Here is a 22248-nt window from a genome sequence, read left to right on the forward strand (position 1 = left end):
GCTTACTTACCAAATCTGTAGAGACAGGACAATCAACACCAACTGGATCCGCGTCTTTATTAAATTGAGACACGCGACAAATCTGGATTTCACCCTTTCCAGATGAGAAAAGCTCTCAGGTAAACAATGTTCCTTAGAGACGTATTTCTATGGCGCGTCGCGTGCACTGTAATCCACACGTGAGTCCAGCTGAAAATGAGAACAAAAACCTTCACTGCAGCAAATTATAAAAGCAACATTGACGACCTGTATCTCCAAACAATTCATGTTCTCCCGCTTTGCAACACAACGCAGCATCTCTTTGCCGTCTGAACACTGTAACTGGTAAAAAAAAAAAATCTTTGAAGCTACCATGCATATTAATGAAGTTGCACCGCATACATAATAGAGCGCACTGATTGGTTTGAGCCAAGTCATACTCATGAATGAATGCAACACACTCAGAGACGTAATAAGGTATTCATAGGAACAGACGTCCAGTCTACATGCTGGAATACACGCTAAGATCTCCTGGCCGTGATGCAGCTTCAAAGATCAGTTTTAAACCGGAAGTACGAATTTGCTCGAAATAACGCAAAAACAACCAATTTTCACTTTTTAATGATATATGTGTCCTAATAGTGTTTTCAGCAGTGTGGGACACATATATGACTTTCAACAGCTCAAAAAATGTGTTTTGGTGTTTGGTGACCCTTTAATTCAACATATTCTGGCAGGATCACAAACATTGCTGTTAAGGGGTTTGGGTCTATTGATAATGAAAAAACAGCAGAACAAACCTGTAGACTTTCCTCCAATAAACTCTGCTTTATTCACAAAATGTTTTATGCAATCTTACAGTTTTGTAATAGTCTGATGCATTTGTAGTCTCCACCTACACACTACACCAAATGACCCATATGTAACCCATTAAACTAGCATATGTTTTACGCAGTGGGTGCCCTTCCAGCTGCAACCCATCACTGGAAAACATCCATACACACTCATTCACAAACGTACACTATGAACAATTTAGCTCACCCAATTCACCTGTACCGCATGTCTTTGGACTTGTGGGAAAAACCAGAGTACCCGGAGGAAACCCATGCGAACGCAGGAAGAACATGCAAACTTCACACAGAAATGCCAACTGACCCAGCCGAGGCTTGAACCAGTGATCTTCTTGCTGTGAGGAGATCGTGCTACCCACTGCGCCACCGTGCAGCCCATGCTTTTGTTTTAAATGCAAATGTTGTTAATGTTGTGGAGTTTCTGAATACGCTGAAGCATAACATGTTGATACTAACACCAACAAAGACCCTCTAAGAGGAAACCTTTGCTATCGGCATGGTAACCGCCATGGTAACAGAATGTGGGCGGAGTCACAGGGGGTGTTGGAGGAGAAATCGGCTCCATAGCTAATGAGCAGCTGCTGGCAGTTTCTCTGCGGGACAGCAGACAGGCAGAAACAATATTTCAAACTCCTTCAAATGAAATAATACGATAACAAAGACTCCTGGGGCAATGTGTGTGTTCTGGAACGTGTTTGGACAGGGGGTGCGACTCCTCCCGGTGAATAATCACACACTGGCACACACACACACACACACACACACAGAAACTGCTTTCATGCCTCTCTCACCTCTGAAGAATGTGTGTACAGACCATGCAATTAATCAAAAATTCATTATGCAAAGTGTTATATCAAAGGTGAGGAAAAATAGTCTACAAAAATTCAAACTCCTTCAGGAGCATGAACTTAAATTTGAACTGAAATGCTAATTTTAATAAGAGATAGGCCGGGATTATTGAGTCGTTTACTATTTGTCCAAAACTCAGCAGTCAATTAGTGAGCTATTATGTATTAGTGTACTGCATGAAACAATAATTTCTCATTGAAGACTGTAGCTTGCTGTGCTTTAGCATATCTCTTCTAAATTCAAACCATTTAAAGTTACAGTAGCGGGCGAAGCAGTGGCGCAGTAGGTAGTGCTGTCGCCTCACAGCAAGAAGGTTGCTGGTTCAAGCCTCGGCTAAGTTGACCTTTCTTTGTGGAGTTTGCGTGTTCTCCCTGCGTTCGCGTGGGTTTCCTCCGGGTGCTGTGGTTTCTCCCAAAGTTCAAAGACATGCGGTACAGGTGAATTGGGTAGGCTAAATTGTCTGTAATGTATGAGTGTGTGTGAATGTGTGTGTGGATGTTTCCCAGAGATGGGTTGCAGCTGGAAGGGCATCCGCTGCGTAAAAACTTGCTGGATAAGACCCCGGATTAATAAAGGGACTAAGTCGACAAGAAAATGAATGAAAGAATGAATGAACTACAGTAGCCTACATTCATTCACTCGTTTTTCTTTGGCTTAGTCCCTTTACACATCAGGGGTTGCCAAAGTGGAATGAACCACCAACTTATCCAGCACATGTTTTATACAGCGAATGTCCTTCCAGATGCAACCCAGTACTGGGAAACATTCACACTCAGACACTACAGCCAATTTAGTTTATTGAATGCACATGTGACATGTGAAGCATGTCTTTGAACTGTGGGGAAAACTGGAACACCCAGAGGAAACCCACGCAAACATGGGGAGAACATGCAAACTCCACACAGAAACGCCAACTGACCCAACTGGGACTCGAACCAGTGACCTTCTTTCTGTGAGGCTACAGTGCTAACCACTAAGCCACCATGCTGCCCCAGTAGCCTACAGTAAAAGCTAATTTATGGCAAATTATTTTAAAAATAGTTTGTTCACTTTGGGCATTAGACAGAAATAAAAAAAATGAGAAAAAAAAGTCAGAAATAAAATACAAATGATCTTTATTATGAATTACTGAAAAAAAAGAATATCTTGCTAAATCCTAGTGCTCTAAATTTGAAAGGATCTGGATTCCCATTCCAATTCCAACCTTAGGCTACATGTGTTTGGTATGATCAGCAGCTATAAGCATAACTAATAAATATGACAAACTGCAGGAGGCTGCAAAGGAATAACTGCAGAGACAGAAATAAAACATGTAGGCTATTTGTAAACATTACCTGGCAATCTAAGTAAGTGTTGTCAACTAAAGATGACATGATGGACATTTTAAGTATTTTATGTAAAAGGCAGTTTAATCATCAGGGGTGAATTTAACCAATAAGTAAGGTAAGTGGCCATTTTTGCACTGTAAAAAAATCCTGGTTGCCTTAATTTTTTTAGCTGAATCAAAAGAACCTTACGGGTCTATTGAACTTCTATCATGTTAAACTGACTTAAAACAGCTTACGTAACTTATAAAATTAAGTTTGAACAGGATTAACTTAGTTTAATAAGTTGCAATGACCTAAAAACATATGCTGTCAGGACTAATTGATCATATAATTTTTTACAGCGTGGCCTTAGGAAATCTGAGGGCCCCCATATAAATAATTAAAAGTATAAATTATACCTATAAATTATATATATATATATATATATATATATATATATATATATATATATATATATATAATTGTCTTGCATATTTTGTATGACGAGGGTCTAAAAAAAAGTTTAATGTTTATTACATTGCACATGCACAAATGTGTTCCCCACCCTCAATCATGTAGCAGTCCTGCAGTGATATCAGGTAAAAATTTAGTTTTAAAAATGAAATAGTATATCATCTTGTTTTAAATACTTTTAAGAAAACAAATAATTTAAAAGGTTTTACAAAACGCTTTACATGTTAGTATTTTGCTGTGAGAGAAAATGTAGAAAAAGGGATCGAGTTATATATAAAAAAACAAACTGCAAAATAAATAAATTAAAAAATGAAAGTACCAACGGTTTATATTAATTAGTTTGTGTCACATTAAGCTGTGAGGACCTGATGATTGGATAATTTTTTTCTCAAGTAGGCTATTTCATCGCACCGCGTAAAGTATTTCGCTGGAAATAATCAAATCTCACATCATAATTAGAGCTATTAGACTGTCATTTAGATAAGACGATGTGCGTTACCTGAGCCTGAGGTAATGATGAGTCATTTTTCTAAAATGGTTCTTTACAATGAATCGAGTGGATTGGATCGCGAATCATTTGATGCAATTCGGACAGTTCATCTACGCAGAGCGCGCTAACCATACAACATTTGAAGCAGTTTCTCGGTCAACGGTATAAAATTCACTCGTGAACTACTACAAAGCTCGATTTATTGCAAAACTGCAAACACGTCATGTCGTTTTCCAGTCATGAAGAACTTTGAAGATCTGTGTTCTTCGCGCGGGAGGCCTGTGGACACGTATGTTTGCTAACGTTAGTTGAAAGCTTTGTTAATGTGTATAGATTCTCAACATAAGGGCACTCAGACTTTTGTCATAGGAGTATGTGATTGAAATGTATATTCGACATAACATGACTATAATAACTTAATGTAAACTGATTTTTTCCACAGTTTTTGTTAGATTTGTTAAATTAACATTAACCCCTTCTAGACCCAGGCTTTTTAAATGTTTCAATGACAAACACCTGATATGCTGTGGTAAAAAAAAAAAACAATGGCAGTGAACATTTTCCCACTCTTTAGCCCAGGGGTCGGCAACCCAAAATGTTGAAAGAGCCATATTGGACCAAAAAAACAAAAAACAAATATGTCTGGAGCCACAAAAGATTTAAAGCCTTAAATAAGCTTTATAATGAAGGAAACACATTCTGTATGTATCTATATTAGCTGTATTAGCCTACTATAAAAATGACTAAATTGGCTACAAATACATAATGAGCCTTCATGATTAAATAGCCACTGAAATCAGGTGGTTGGTGTTTATTTCGTTGTCATTAAAACACTTCAGCACAGCCTCTTGTCTTTTAGTGTTATTAATTTTATAATTTCTTCTTGCGGCCCATCAGAGTTCACATACCTGCAAAAAAACGCGTTGAATATCGGTCACATCACAGGCAATTGAGTATGCTGGCACTGAATTAATGTCCTTGGTTTGCTGATCGGTGATGTCAGCTACCATTTTAATAGCCCTTTCCTTCACTGTCTTAGTGGAGAAAGGTATATCTTTATTTTTTTGTATTATCTTGGTTATGTTTTTAAAGTTTGCAAATAGGTGTTCTAATATGTCATACCATCTTTGAACAGTTTTCCATGCTTTATTATCTCCTGGTTTGTTTACAACAGCCACCTGCCTGGCATCCCGCCCTGCTGATAGAAACGTGTGTCGCAGGCTATGACGCAAATCTTCGTTGACAGAAATGTTGAAATTAAATATTAATTCTACACACTTTGACAGCATTTGAAAACGTTAAAAATGTTTGTCCTCCTATAGAAATCATATTAAAACAAAAAAATATATTAACCTCCCCCATCTTTTTGTATTTTCAAACATCTTTGAAAAAGCTCCAGGGAGCCACAAGGGCAGCGCTAAAGAGCCGCATGCGGCTCTAGAGCCGCGGGTTGCTGACCCCTGCTTTAGCCTGTACACCTGCACATTAGCAATTCAGTTATATATTTAGTTTTGATGATTTACTCCGTATTATCAACTACATACATTGAATTAAATTTGTTCCCTCTATAACAGTCGACAAAATGCGTTTAGCAAAATTAATTATTATTTTTTCTTTCTCTGGCGAACCCAGTTTAAAATGACTAACGTTAGCCCAGTGACTAGTAATGTTTTAAAATATTTAATTTTGCACATCCCTAATTTTAAAATCCGGACACTTTTTTTAAAAAATTTAATTTCTTTTAAATTTTTTTTAATTTCTCATTACAACCTCACTCTAGTTTCAGTTTTGACCCCCCCTCTCTTCCTGAGTATTTTCAGTGGTTCTTCCACTCATTTTTTTGGCATCTTTCCTCTCACGGGGGCAACTTGACAGTTCGGTCCGTGCCAAGAACAAGAGAGTGAGAAAGAGAGCGGGACTCCAGCAGCATTCATCTGTGATAATTAAAAGCCATAAATCTGTGATGGTTTTTGGCTGTAGGCCTTTAGACCTGATGTTCTTCAAAGCAACATGGAGACAGACCTCAAACACAGATGACACACAGGCACTATTGATTCTAAAGGCTCTTTGAAGTCCAGAAGATGTGGTCCCATAATGGTAGAAGGAAGTCTATTTTTTTTAATGCCTCGTCCCTCCTTGTTTCGCTTTCGAGGGGGTTGAATTTTCAGACTTTCTGTCATGGAAGGACTGAAGCGAGGGAAAGAGAGAGAGAGAGAGAGAGAGAGCTAAAAGACAGGGCCTCATTGTTTACATGAGGGCACCAGGGTTGAACTGACGTGTGCATTCATCTTTAATGTTCACGCCTAAAATATGAACCTGCAAGGACTGTTGACAGACACACACGTACCTTCTCTCTCTCTAGCTCTTTCTGTTTCTTGTTCACTTCACACATGCTCTGCAACGCCGCTGGGTTGGACTGAGGGATTACAGGCTGCTTGGAAGAAGTGGAAAGACATGATAAATAGTGAAAGGAAAAGAGTGACAGAAACGGGCCTGAAATAACAAAATAAATAACCGAATCGCCTCCCTATGTCGGTTTTTCTCTCAAGAGTCTGGAGGTTAAAAAATATGCCGTTTTTCTTCAGTAAATGCTAATTTATTAATGTAAGCACATTTCCTAGCAGGTATAAAGTAATTATTTTTCTTGAGGTCTGTGTATGTGTGTGTCAGAGAGAGGGAGGTTCAACAAGCAAGTATTGTTCAGTCATACATGAATGAATGTGCAGTGAAATATTGTAGTAATAAAACAAAATTCGCACTGTTAAATCAAATGCATATGTGATACAAAGAAAACAAATCGCACAAAATAGATAGATGAACATCTGAGACTAAAGAATGCCAGTAATTCAAACAAAAATGAACTTTTATGCTGTTCATTTCTGGTAGGATTTGCTTACTTTTATTTGGATGGTTATGTTTTCACACCAGGAATATTTCGCTTTAAAGTTATCATTTTTAGTTAAAAACTACTGTTCTGATTGTCATTACCCTTTGAAATCTGTTTATGTTTTCCTAAATATAGATTGTTTATTTATTTAATTAGCTATTTGTTTATTTATTTACTTGCGTTCTTACTTGGCTAGTTAGCTAGTTATTTCAAATTAAAATATAATTCAAAAAAATAATTTTTAATTTTTGTTAAGTTATTTTTGGACTACATTTATAAGGTTAAAGCAAATTTAAGGAAGCCAAATTCATGTTTGGTTTATTTAAATGAGATTTTTTTAACAAAATATATTTATAATGTATATTTATAATTAAATATTTTAGGAACCCTACATTGCCATTTGAACAATTGTATAATAAAGAAAGGTGTATTACTTTTTTAATCACTTTAAATTTCTATTAATTTATGGAAAGAGTACTGACAAATCATTTTTTCTACTGGCTCAATTGGGTCAGTGGTTCAGATTTTTACTTGCCCTGCCAATATTTTCACTGTCCCCACAAAAAAAAAAAAAAAAAAAAATATATATATATATATAGTATAATAGATATTTCTTTGCCACATATTTTAAATAATATTGCTTTAATTAGTATTGCTGCCATGTTGCCGTCTTTTCGCTGTACTGGTTGTTACCAGGTTATGGAAAAAAAAAAACAAGCTCACAACATCCAATCAGATAAGAGGTACCAAAAAGCAATATGTTGTTTACGATATCACAGATAAGGTAGTATTTAAAGGCTTAAAAGCACAAACTGTTCCTCTATTTTTAAAAAAATGTTTTTTGCACACAATTTACAAATAGTCGGAGACAAATTAAACTGTTTGGGCCAGTAGTGATCCTTTTAACTGTCCCAAGTGTCTCTCACGCTTATCCCCGGGAGTCCTTATTTTTGAGCCCTGCAAATTATACAAGTACCATTACTTGCCCAAAAATGTTCTGCAAGTAGAGTAAAAGTATCTTTTGTAAATATTAGGGATGTAACGGTATCAGAATTTCACTTTACGGTAATACCTCGGTATGAATGTCACGGTACGGTATTTATTGAATCATTTACAGGAAAAAACAAAACTTATGAAAATACTCCAAAAAAGTGCCAAAAGTGTCAATGACATACAAATTAGCCATCTATCTGTAAGCTTTGAAACAGGAACTTCAATTTTAATAACAAAAAATTTTTAAACCATGTAAAAAAAAATAAAGTTTCAATTTAGTATTGTTGAAAACTCACCACATACAACATTTAATCACTCACTCACTTACTTAGATAGAGATGGGTTTAAAGGAAAATTATCATATAACTATAATCTGGTAAAAGCTGGTATCTCTGGGTATTTACAATGTCCCCTGCAACAGAAAAAAACCCTCTCATTTGGGACTGAGGATTCTGGGACAGATATGACTTGGCCCATGTTGACAGCAGTGGGTAACGTTGTGCATTGTCTTTCCCCCACTTGAGAAGACAAACCATGAGTGAGATAGAGGTCTCTTTGCGGTACAAGTCAATGTCTGCATCAATCTGATCAGTGTGCTGTGTTTCTGCAGTCCCCATGACTGCTATTAGTCGTATTCCCCAACTTGCAGGAACGTGCACACATAGGGCTCAACCTGTGCAGTGCACATGCCCTTTTTAGTCTTGGATAGAAAATGCCCTTCCAAAACGATCAAAAGTGCCCCCGCGACCCGACACAACCTCCGTCCAGCCCTTCAGTAGACAACACCGCTCTTGAGTATGCGCGCTCAACCCCCCCTCGGCGCTTTACAATACGCGCGCGACAACACAGCTGATCAGAACGCGCGCGACAACACTGCTATTCAGTACGCGCGGCGACAACACCCGCTTTAGGTTCGATCATTTCCATCTTCTTTTCATCTCTGCTTCTAGCAGCACACTCCATTTCCGCATTACTGGATCTGTAGCGACAACAGACCGCAAAGGATTATGGCCACGCCTGGGCTGATGGGAAATGTAGTTTAAGCTACCTCCCGTTCGCTTCATTCGCCTGAGCAAATTTTCTCAGAAGACCTATAGTTTTACCGAGTCATGTGACTACGGTAATATCGAAAAAAATTAATATTGCGGTATGACGGTATTTACAATACCGTTACCTCCCTAGTAAATATTACTCAAATAGGAGTAAAAATTTGCCCTTTAAAAAGTACTCAAGAGTGGTAAGTAGTGAGTATTATGCTGGGAAAAGCTTATACATTGACATGTAATTTGTGTGTGTGTTTGTGTGAACGTAACATTCTCTAGTGCATTTAGTTATAGTTAAAGCCATTTTAATCATCATATAGTAAACATCCGTCATCATCTTATCATTGCATGGAGTCTAAACAGTCTCTCTGCGTATGAAGATTTTGAATGTTTTCTTGGAAACTTTTAATGCATTCAAACAGTTTGCTGCATTTATAAAGCACGCATTTCTTGAGGTTGTTCAATATGATGTGTTTTTTTTTTTTTTCTATGTGCGACTTTGATTAGACCGGAATCACATGACTGATTTTTCAAGTTCACATAGACAAGAAAAAATGAAATAATGACTGCATGTTGAAGGAAAATAGTGGAGTAAAAGTACATATACTGCACTAGAAATGTATGCAAGGGAAAAGTAAAAGTACACATTATTAAAAATTAGAAAAACTACTCAATTACAGTAATTTGAGTATTCGTAATTTGTTACTTTACACCACTGATTATAACACTTACATGGCGTTTCATTTTGCAGAAGAAAAAATCATCAGGAAATGGAACACAGATTTGGAACATCATGAGGGTGAGTTGATAAAACTTTACTTTTTATAATATTTATTTTTTGAAAGCAGTAAAATAACTCTACTTTTGAAATCAAAGGTGAAAAAGGTAGCTGTCAGAAAAAACAGCAGGCTGTGATAATATTGCTTATTATTCTAAAGTTATGTAAACATAAAGGAAAACTTGAAATATAAAAGAATAGCCCTCAACACAGCTGAAGCATTAACAACACAAAAAAACATTGGAATCATTTTCACAATAAAAATAATTTTCAGCCTTTATAAATAAAATCTTAGAGAGCCGGTCATAATCATCCAGCTTCAAAGAGCTCAAGCAGCTGAACCAGCAGTTGGTGTGAAATCTAATGTAGTTATTTCTGTGGTTGTGCTTCTAGTTTTCATTCTTGGTGTGAACAGACCTTATCTTTGCGGTTGACAAGTCTTGCAGCAGCTTGACGCAGTGTTAAAGAACATGCTGTGACACGTCTGCATTTATCTGCATTTTACCACCGCTTTACATTTCAGAATATAGTGCCAAAAAGTCTCCGCTTTATAATGAGCATTCTGACACAGGCCTCATACAGTAATTAACCCCCCGTATCACCCGAACAAAGCCCTGTTAATGCCCTCGGGCAAACAGAGGGTGTGCAGCATGTGTGTCTGACAGAATGGAGCGATAATGATGTTGGGGAAGAGCTGCTGGTTCTGCTGGATCTGTCCCCTCCGCTGTATGTTCAGAACTCAATCTCTCCCATGCAGGTTCCTTAAAGCATCAACGAACTGTATATTTATTTTTTTCTGCAGAAACATGACTTAACAAGGGTCTTGTAAGGTACCAAACTGTAAACCTTGTTTAAGATACAGGATTCTAATAGGGCTAAACAATCAAAATGAAATCGAAAAAGCTGCGATTTGTGAAACACCGCTTTGTGATCAGTTGTAAGTCAGAGGGCGCGCTCTCTCGTGCAGAACCTGCAAAAATGCAACAAACTAAGAGAAACTGGAAATTAAACAGGGTTGTTGCTAGATCAGATACGGTTGCAGTAGGAAGTCAATGATAATTATTTATATTATTTAATAAATTTTATTAACACCCACCCCTACCCCAACCCTAAACCCAACTGTCACAGTAATGTAAAAATATTAGTTGTACCGAGTATTGTTATTTGTTGAATTACCCAATAAATTGCATTTTATTAATGCCTACCCCCACCCCAACCCTAAACCCAACCATCACAGTAATGTAAAAAATATTAATTATTGTTATACAAGGTTACAAAAATGATGTTATATTTATGTGCATATCCACAGCTGTATCTTATCTAGACTTTACCATTAAACAGAGCAGAGGATTGAACTGTTTTTATTGCTTCAGCGTGACTAATAAACACACACTCACTGAATCTCACTGAATTATTCATTTTAAATTCTCAACTGAAGTTATGAGGTGAGTTTGGTTGCTTTCGAATATAGCAGGAGTAGAAGTGCTTTCAGATATAGCAGCAACACAGAGCCGTAGTTCACTGTTCAACAGCTATCAAATTGCGGAATGATTATCTCTGATGTCAGGATTGCACTGATTAAATTGTACACGGTTATTGTGTAGATTTTTAGTGAACTATAGCTCTGTGTTGTAGTAGGCTTGTTGTGATATCTCCGTATTCAGGGCATGACATTAAGTGTTTTAATCACCAGCCACACTTTTTTTGATTTGTTATTTTTTACATAAATGCATGCAAACATTTGACTATACACAAATTTTATTTAACAAAACTTTTTTTTTCTTTTAAAAAAGTAATGATATGTAAAGAATGACAATTAAACCATAAAAAAACAGTAAAAGAAAGCAGGTTAAAAACATTCTGTGTGTGGTAATGAAAGGATGATAACCTGCACACGGTTAACGTTAGGCCCATTAATAATCTGTTTAAAGAATGGTCAAAGCGAAAGTGGCAAATCTTGAGTGGGAGTCTCTCCTTGTGTGTGATCATCATCTCGCTTGATAATCATCTGCTTTCTTTTGCTCAAGTAAACACGGTTAATTTTTTTCAGTCGTGCTGCTTCTCGATGGGCATCCTTATTGTCAAACTTTAGTTTTAAAGGGTCACGAAACACCAAAACACATTTTTTGAGCTGTTGACAGTCGTATATGTGTCCCACACTGCTAAAAACACTATTAGGACACCTATATTTCACTAAAAAGTGTAAATTGGTTGTTTTTGCGTTATTTCAAGCAAATTCGTACTTCCGGTTTGAAACGAATTTTTGAAGCTGCGTCACGGTCATGACATAATAGCCTGTATTCCAGTGTGCAGACTGGATGTCTGTGCCAGAGTGTGTCTTATTACGTCTTACAGTGTGATGCATTAATGCATGAGTAAAGCTTGGTTCAAACCAATCAGCGCGCTCTATTGTGCAACTTCATTAATATTCATTACTATCACCGTGTTTACACGACAGAGACGCCACGTTGTGTTGGCAAAACAAGCGTGAAGTGTTGCTTTTATAGTTTTCTGCTGTTAAGTTTTGTTTTCATTTTCTCTCTATGAGAGCTCATCTGGAGTCACGTGTGGATTAACAGTGTACGCGCCGCTCGACAACAATAACTTACGTGTCTAAGGAGGATTATTGTTTACCTGAGAGCTGTTCTCATCTGCAAACGCTGAGATCCGGATTCGCTTGTAGTATTCTTTTCATAAAGACGCGGCTCTAGTTGCTGGTGATTGTCCTGTCTCTACAGATTTGGTAAGTGAGCGACCAGTGCTCTTTGTTTATTCAGTTTCTTCTTATTGAACTAAGTTAACTATTGCACAGAATGTAAACATGTTAGCACTACAACCAAACTTTAACCTTGTGTAAGATTTTACCGCATTTTGTGACCGGAATAACGCACGCGGTTATTATCTGATGCTACCTGCCGTGTGCATCTAAGTTTCCGGGAAATGCTGAGGTTTTTTTTTTCTCTCATTTGCCGTGCGGTATTAAACATTGCATGAAAAATACACGCTTAGAGCAGTTCCTCGAATCAAATATCTCGTTTGTCGCGAGGTGCATGAATGAATTCCCTGAATGAAAGAGCCAAACTGCAGTTAAAGTCCACCATTTAATAATTTGGCAAATAATTCGACTACAGAAGTCCATGTAGGTTAAACACCATCACTTTCTCCTGTGTGTGTGTGTATTTTGACTCTGAAACTCGCGCGTGCCCAAATAGACACTCCCACGCCCTCCCACTTTAGTTCCTCCGACACTCCCCCCTAAACAGAGCTGGACACGCCCACTTTGCTGACTTTTTCCAAAGTAGAGGTGTGAAAACACCCTGCTGAAACGAGGGGGTTTCATGGCCCTTTAAAGGTTCAAGAAACCCTTGAGTACTTTTTTATTTGTGTGTGTTGAGCATCATTTAAGACAATGTTAGCACCTGTCAGCTTGAATTGTGGGGAAAACTGGATAGTTTTGAGCTTTTGTCCACTAGTTTTCTCTTCCAGGTTTAAAATGATTTTTGGGGTGGGATCAAAATTGGTGACGTAGCGCAAAACTGCAAGTGGAAAAATGACGTGTCGGTTTTTCATTATTATTCATACAGTGTTTTCTTATCCTACGAGAAGAGCCGACATTCATGACTGTGCGTGCTTTCCGAAGGCAAGACACAGACAGACCTGCCAGTGCCAAGCTGTGAGACCCTATGTTGATGACTGGGTGGCACACAGTACTTAGCCGTTCATAAAGGGTCGTATCTGTTTGTTTCTATGATCCACGCGGTTTGTTGCATGTTTTTTTTCCCACGATCCTGTCAGGGCCGATATAGCAAAGCTGTTTGTGTGCAGCAAGCATTTTTGTCGGGAGAGCAGTATGAGTATGGCGGAGAATGGTGGACTTTGTCTTTTATCAGTGGAGTTCGTTCACATTTAGACACATTGTCATGCTGCTGTGTTTACCTTAATCCTCCAGAATACCAGCAGGGCTAATGGTTGAAATAGGCAGGGCAAGAGATCTGCTGCATTGGGATTGAGGGAGAAGTCCTCATTTATAGTGTTTATATGAACGTGATTATCTTTTATAATGATAGAAATTGTGGTTGTGTGTAAATGAAATTACAAATGACAAATGTAGCAGGGCATTAAATTACTGTTTATTTCTTTGCATTTTAACTTAGTAAACTATAAAATCATGGGTCTCCTCACGTTTGTGAGCTAACTGACAACAGTTGTTTACTCCCCTCCTTCTCCCCTGTTCTGCTGGCCTCACCCACTCCTGCCTCCACTCCACGCCCATTACGATGCATCTTTTGAAAAAATCTGAGGTAGACTTGAACCGAAAGTGGGGGGTGTCATGGCCCTTTAACAAAACTACAATAAAAAATAAATAAAATGAATAGTAATAATTATATATATATATATATATATATATATATATATATATATATATATATATATATATATATATATATATATTTATTTATTTATGTATTTATGTATTTATTTATTTATTGAATGGGTGATATACATTGAATCACTAAAAGTTATTGAGGTCATGGCCATATGTTGTGTGATTGTGTGATAAGCACTTTTTTAAAATGCCTGAATTGAAATGTTTATAGTAAAAAATTGTATTTAGTCACATGCACCAGTTGCCAGTGTGTACATTTGAGAGCACAGTTGACATCTACAGTATATTACTCATTACATTTAATAATTGAATAAATGAATTGAATTATCAATGACTAATTCTTTTTATAATTTGTTATTATAAAAACGGCAAAATTAGACGGCAAAAATTATAAATTATAATTTATTATTATAAATTTTTTTGCACATCTTTTTAATGTGCCAATGAATTACACCCATACTGCAGCATTTTCACTAATGTGTAGGAATTGACATCCCTAGTTAAGATGCATTATGGTTTGGACTTGTTGACTTTTCTGGGAGGCAGCAAATTTGTTTTGCACTGTGTCCATTGACTTCTCTTTAAAATCAGCAAAGGAGTCTGGCGCATTAAAGCGTCTCTTAAAAGAAGTATGGGAGGAGAGGGATGTTCATTTGTCTTGCTCTGCATTACTGTAATTAAGAGTGTTGTGAAAGCTGACATTATTAACTGTGCCACATAAAATAAGCAGTTACTAGCGGCTCTTGCTGCCCTAGCTTTCAAGCCTTAAAATAAGATTTAATACAAAGTATTTTCTATAAAATTGCTATCAACTGATCATTTAGTTATTGTTGTTCTATTATTGATATTATAAAACCTTATCATCTGAATGTTAATTTGGTAGTCAACACATTTTCTACATTTGAGATCATTAAAGTCCTCAGAAAATCAAAACTAGCATATTGATTTTGTTAGATCGCATTGCTAGTTTTTTGCTGAACAGTTCATCTGTGCATGTCATTAATAAAAAAAAAAAAAAAAAAATTATATATATATATATATATATATATATATATATATATATATATATATATATATATATATATATATATATATATATATATATAAATTATATATAAAAAAAATATATATATAGGTACTGGTTTTGCACCATTTTTACTAACCAAGTTTGTCAACGTAATTAAAATAAAATTTATGCCAGAGTCTGGCGGAAAAAGTGATTGACAAAGTTATTAATAATTTGTGTGTAAATTCTCTTTATTTATTTATGATTTGGTTATTGGTAAAACAGACCTTGTGGGTCAGGTAATTGAAACGGTAGTCTACAAACAATTAAGTCATTATGAATTAATTAATTATTCATAAATAATTAATTCACCGACGACATTACATTATAAGCTATATTATAAGACTTTTGCAGAAATCTATCTAAATGGTGTGAAGCAATGCAGGGTCATTACATGGTAAACTAAATACATTATATACAAACATAAATATGGGAAATATGAATACACAATATTCAGAACAAATTACATTTGAAATCAAAACACTAGGATCAGAAGTCTGTGCTTAATGTGACCTCTTTACCACCAAGCAACAAGTTGAACTTTTTTGTTGAGTCTTTTCTGTAATGATGTGCTATTTAATATCAAGCATCTTTCAGCATTTCTAAGAGTTCTTCCTTAGATTTGGCATGTTCTGTCTTTCGTTTTCTCTCCAGGTGACTCTTTTACTACCTATAATATTGCCTGTAAATAAAAATTCTAAAATTCAGTCCTGGACTCTGTGGAGGCCATTTAATGACTGTTTCTGAAGGTTAAATTGATAGTTAGGACATATTTACATTTTTGTTGTTTTGAAATAACATTCATTGATCAATCATGGTCCATTTCTTTTCAGAACAACAAATAAGTAATTTTAAAGTACTTGTTTTACTTTATTTGCTGGAACTAGAGGCTTTTTTTAGCAACATTGTAATTGACATTACATTTGAGTTGGGTTTATTACTTATAAGCTATATTATAAGACCTTCGCAGAAGTCTATCCTTAAGGTATGGATCAAGTGCATGGTCATTACATTGTAAACTATACCTACTGAATATTCAAACAGAAAATATGGAAATATGTACATAGTATACTTTTGGAAACTATTTTTTATCCAACTATTATTTTATAACTGTATTTTCTGCATGTATTTTAATAAAGAGAATAAGAAGTAAGGTAAGACTTTTGCACAGGATAAGAAAAAATTGTAAAGAATTTTTATTTCACCAATATTTGCCTTTCAAGCTATTTTTCCCATTGTGGAGATTTTTCCAAATAGTCAGAAAAAATATTGTGTGCATGCATAAATGAAAATGATTAAATGTCATTGAGTATACATACAGTACATGTATACGTGTATTAGTTTTATTTTTAATTGGTCTGCTTTAATCCATCCTTGATTGATTGATTGATATGTCCGTGACAGCTTGACTGATTATACGGTCTTTGTCAGAGTTATAGTATTTATCAGGGTGTTATTAACTGTCCTGGTGAACTGAGACTCAAATTAGTCAGTTAAGGAGGAATTCCTAATGACTCATGAGGTGCATTTGAGTGAAAATAATTACAAACAAACACGCAGAGCTCAAATAACAACCACTACAGTAGAGCAGGCATCGGTGACGACAGGTGTCAACCTCACGTCTCTGCGCGTTTACACAAAGACGCCACTGAGTTTTCTGAAATAAAGACAGGCTGTTTTTTTTGTTCCGAAAAGCCTGGAGGTTAAATAGATCTTTATCGCTTCAATCATTTACAATTAGTTGAAGTGAAGGGCAAGCATTTCATTTCCCTTTAACTCTTCCTGATCTTCCTATCAGAGCATGTGCTGACGTGAACACATTCATACCATCACCAAGTGGAAAGTCCCACATTCAATCTTAAATCCTCTTACTCACTAATCATCTGTTAAACATGATGTAATTTATCTTGATACTAGATAAGAAGTTTCTTTGCTTTATTCAGGAGAACACAGGTGTGAAAGGAGATAGATTTTAGTGCGATTTTACTGCTGTGCAAATATGATGAATATTTGTTTCCTATCGTGTTTCTCAGCCATGTTAAAACTAAAGTATATTTTATTTGACGTACTTGCAAGTGAAAAAGTTAAGATTGTAAATATTAATTTTAGGAGTGGTAAATTAAAATGTTTTACACTAAAATACTTTTGTTTAACTTCAGTTTTATTTTCTTTTATAATTCAGTGGGATACTTGTTGTTTCAAAATAAATCATACACTGTTATATTGAGGTGCGAAAGAGAGAGAGACAACAGTGGGTTCAAGAACTTGGTATAAATGCATTTAAAAATATCTATAAATGTTTTTTTTTTTTAGGAAAAACAATCTACATCCACCAAACTCTAATTAAAATTACTAAATGTGTCAGTATCATATTCATTCCTTTAATAAAAATACATAAATTTCTTTAATGAAAAACCTTTAAAACAATCTATCACTCTGTCTGTGTCAATGTGGAAGTCCTGTTAAAAAATTGCTAACAACATGCTGAAACTGGTTAGCCATTTTGTAAAACATGGTAGAAACTACGGTAACTTGTGCAAACATCAATTCAGACAAGCAAAATTTAATTGTGTTTGCAACATGATATTTGAAGTTTTTTTAAATGTATTTTATATTGTCAGACTTTTACTTGTTTGGCTTTCCCTGGTGGTTTACACTGTAAAAAAATGCATTATTTAGCGTTTTTTTAATTAATTAATTTATTTATTTTTTACGGCCGATGGGGTGCCAGAAATAAAGTGTAAAATAACAGTCATTAAATTACAGAAATGTACAATAAAATAATGGATGTTAAATTACAGAAATGTCCTTAAATATATATATATATATATATATATATATATATATATATATTTTTTTTTTTTTTTTTAATGTATTTTATATATGCATTTGTTTCACTCCTTGCATAAAACGTCAGATGTAACAATTAGATCTGAAAAAAAAAAAATCTTTTGCCTGTTTATTTTAATGTCCTTAAATAAATGACATGGCTAATAAAGAAATGCATTTTTAGGGAAATATTACAGTATATCGTAAGAAATAATGTTATGGCAGTACTCAACAACATCACATATATTTCCAGTGTTGTGCAGCTCAATTATAAACATGACAAACTATCAGCATTTCAATCATTTATTCCCGTCATCGTTTGTTTTGGGTCATATTTCACCAGTACAATAAAAGGACAACAAATTACCAGAACAGACCAACAGGGACCAGTTTTTATAACAGGCAATACAGTTCCCATTAATACCATTCGAAATACTGTCAGTGTTTTTTTTTTTTTTTATTTTATTTCCAGCAAGGTTGTCTGGATTTCCAAAGCTACAGACCTCATATAATATGAATAGAAAATGAAACCGCTCATTTAATATTTAGTTTGACCTCCTGTAGTTGACAGTCAACATTTTTGCAAGGTTAATCAGCTCATTTCACTGACCGTGAACACATTTTAAAAACTAGATTTTGTACCTTATCGTGAAAGGTTTGTCATGCTGTAAAGTAAGTCCGTCTTTCAACATCTTTTTTATAGAAAATCAGCCATAAAGAAGTAGATAGAGACAACATGGGGGTGTTTTATATGTTTTACTGACTTTGAATCTTATCAGTCGGGATGATGGAGGTTATCAATAGTCGGTCAGCCTAGCGTGACCTGCTGTTAGCAGCTGCTGAGAACAGAACAAACAGACCTTTTATTCTGATCCGTCAGCTTCTGTTAAGAACAATCACTTTATATTTCTGATAATTATCTTTCAATAGTAGTTTGAACCTGAAAGGCTTTTTATAGTGAAATGTTTAACAAGTGCAGTTTTGATAACTGAATTCACTGTTTATCTTAGTGGTAGTACTATAGCAGTATTATTATTTTGAATTAGTATTACTGTAATCTTTGTTGTTTTTAAAATAAGAAATGTGAGACATTGTTATAAATGCTTAATTCAATTTTACTTTTAAATGACTTAATTGAAGTATTTATGTAGTATATATGTAGTATTTATGTAGTAGAAGTATTAAATAAAGTAATTAAATAGAATATAGAATTTTTTGACATTTACATGTAATCATTTGTGAGACGTTTTCATATATAATAATATATGTATATCATTTTATGTAGTAAAGACTAATTCAATGTGGTCATGTCACTGGCCCATGAACATATGTGACTCTTTTTGGATTCTCGAAGCTATAGAATAACATTGTATATTGCGCTTGTGAAGTTATATTGCTTTAAACGGTGCTTTACTTTTGCAAAATCAGCATTTAATGAATATTTTTGTAACTAATTCTATGGTCACAATTTAAATTAAGGTTTCATTAGTAAATGTTAGTTAATGTATTCATTAACAATACTTTTTTAGTAATCCAATACAGTAAACACTCCATTATTCACCCAAACTATACATCTGCCACAACTACATAGACCAAAATACACTTCACTCACACACCAGTCACAGATCATCCATTGAATACACACACAGCTGATGTCTATTCAGGACTAATTACATGGACTATACACACACACACACACACACACACACACACACACACACACACACACACACACACACCTTTTCTGAGTCCTGTTTTCTTGTAGTGAGTATTTCTAAAGGCTAATTTAGTCGCATAGCCATCGCTGTGGCTGTCACAGATGCTGACACACACCTCTCAAAAAATGTAGCTATACGTCGCAACGATGCATAGCGCAAACTCTGTGATTGATCAGCTTGGTAGCACTGGCGAGTGTGTGTTGGGTTGAGAGCCGTGCGAGCCTGTTGAAGTGAGTGTTTACAAGTGTCGAGTTGCATGAAGGAGCTCTAGATGGAAACTGTTGTTTTGTGTTTACCTCCTGATTATTGTTGTTGCTTGTCTGCCAGTTCTTGCCTCAAAATGAGCAAGTTTGAGCCACTTGTAAATTGAAGGTAACGTTAAAAAACAAAACAAAAAAAACAAAGCAACTTGACACAGATAAACATAAAAACCTACTGCCAGCTTGCATTTTTGAAGTGTTATTGCAGAGCAACAAAAACAGCGCACAAGAATAAATGCACAGCAACGCGCATTACATGCGCGGTGGGTCATGCCGATCACTCAACGCAGATGTATGAACCAGGCCTAAGCATTATCTTTGTTTTGCATTAATGTGATTTTGACCCTGTGTTTTGTTTATTGTTTACATTGTTTTGCTGTCTGCCTCAACCATTTGTCTGTGATTATTGACCACTCTTTGGATTACATGCATGCATTAACCAACACTTGTTGTCAAACCCAACTCATTACAATAACATATTATTAAAATCCAAATTCATGCTTTCTTACGTTAGTTAATGCACTGTGAGTGAAAATGAGCTAGCAATGAACATCTTTTTTCCATTAACATTAACACAGATTAATAAACACTGCAATTGTTTATTATTTGTTCATAGTAAACGCATTAAATAAATAACTAATACAACCTTATTGTAATGTTAAAATTAATGATGACAACAACAATAATAATGATAATAATTATTGCTGTTATTATTATTATTATTATTTTTAAATTATTATTCGTAACATTACCTTACTAAATAATAATAATCAATAATAATAACCCTTCATTGTTTACACTTTAAGAAAAAACAAAACAAAAAAAAAAACACTGTTCTGAACTTTTTGGTCACCTTAAAAAAACAGTTGTCTTACATGTGTCAGTTCAAAAGTGTTTCACAAGCACAAATTTACATAGCCTACCTGCCTTTTCAACTGTGTTTTTGTGTGGCTGCTTGTGCATATTTGCGGTCCTTTCATTTAAAAGACAAATACCATTAAAAGGCAGTTACAAACAGATCCTCATCTGAAAAACATGCAAAACGGTTACTTAACCATGTGTGTGTAATGACTTGTTGGGTTTCACTTCTAATGGCTGTTGCCTTTAAGTTTATAACAGGAATGTGGATATTATGGAGGTATGGCGGTTCAGGAGGAGTCATTGGGGAAATATGCTGCTCTTTGATGCTGGTTTAATGTGTTGAGGAAATAAATACAAATGTGTTATTGTGCAAGTAACGCCCGTCCTCTTTCTCTCTCTGTCGGTTTCCTCCTCTGAGGCTTTACTGTGAATGAACCATTGCATATCAGATGACCTCACCAAATCGCATGATGAATGTCTTATGATGTTTTAAAAGCATTTGAAAGGCTTCGGAACTGTCTAGTGAGCCTGTCTACAGGGCCTTGTGCAATGTTTTATTTATTTGGCTACCCAGTCTGTTATTATTAATGAAGTTTTACTAATAATGATCCATGTCTGATCGAATCTTTAACTATATAACAGTGGTTTATTGAAAAACCAAATAAAAGAAATAAAATAAGAATCCATAAAGTCCATGTAGTAATGATAATGTTGTTATTATTATTATTATTATTATTATTATTGTTAATAATATTAATAATAAATAGGGACGTAACGATTCACCTGACTCACGATTAGATACAATTCACGATACTAATCTCACGATTCATGCTTTAGTCACAAATTTTTAAACAAAATTATTTGAGACAAAATTAAGATATTTTTTTTCTCAAGTGCTGCACAATTATTTACAAAATAAATGTTTTCTGCAATAACTAAATTGGAATTTTAAAACTAAACCCACATAAAAATAAAAATCTCTGTTTTCTGGTATAAGCTATTTTCTGAAAAAACTCTTTCACTAGGGACTGAGATGACTGATGTGGAGAGTTAAGCCTTTCCTAAACCAGAGAGCAGTTTGTACAGAGTGGTCAATAAGCCCTCTGCTCCATGGGGCTGCCCACTGGCATAAAAAAACTGATTATAATATATGATATAATAAGAAAATTATTTAAATATGTATAAGCTAATTTGAAAATGAGAGGGTAAAAATCTAATACCTGGTTCTGTAACAACAGCTTTTTCTTTCAATCTGAAAAACATCTTCACACTTTCACATGAAAACACTGAACTGTGTGATCTCCGCAACGTTAGCACTCGTCAGAGCAAGCAGAGCTGCCAATCCTCTGGTCCGCGTGTTTTGGCCTATTAATAGCATTTTGCATTTGGCCACTTTCATTTTACTTTGCCGCCTCACCCCTTGCTCGCCACTGATGTGCAGGTAAAGCGAGTTTGCACCTGTAAATGCAGTGTCCC

General features: G+C 35.2%; 1 protein-coding gene across 44 annotated transcripts in view; it reads left to right on the forward strand.

Moving 5' to 3' along the window:
• The window catches only part of LOC141376138 (uncharacterized), a 1104960-nt gene that overhangs the window by 63983 nt on the left and 1018729 nt on the right, over positions 1 to 22248 (forward strand). For 24 of the 44 annotated variants that reach the window (XR_012385411.1, XR_012385407.1, XR_012385412.1 and 21 more), the window contains one exon: positions 9625 to 9672. Coding sequence is in view for 27 of the 44 variants with exons in the window: in XM_073912743.1 (XP_073768844.1) it covers positions 9625 to 9672 (48 nt within the window). In the remaining 17 variants the exon portion in view is untranslated. Of the gene's footprint in view, positions 1 to 4018; positions 4254 to 9624; positions 9673 to 22248 lie in introns of those variants that run through there. The other 20 variants (XR_012385415.1, XR_012385414.1, XR_012385421.1 and 17 more) reach the window with 2 other exon arrangements.

The sequence above is a fragment of the Danio rerio genome, chromosome 9, assembly GCF_049306965.1.
Source record: "Danio rerio strain Tuebingen ecotype United States chromosome 9, GRCz12tu, whole genome shotgun sequence".
Classification (NCBI taxonomy): Eukaryota; Metazoa; Chordata; class Actinopteri; order Cypriniformes; family Danionidae; genus Danio; species Danio rerio.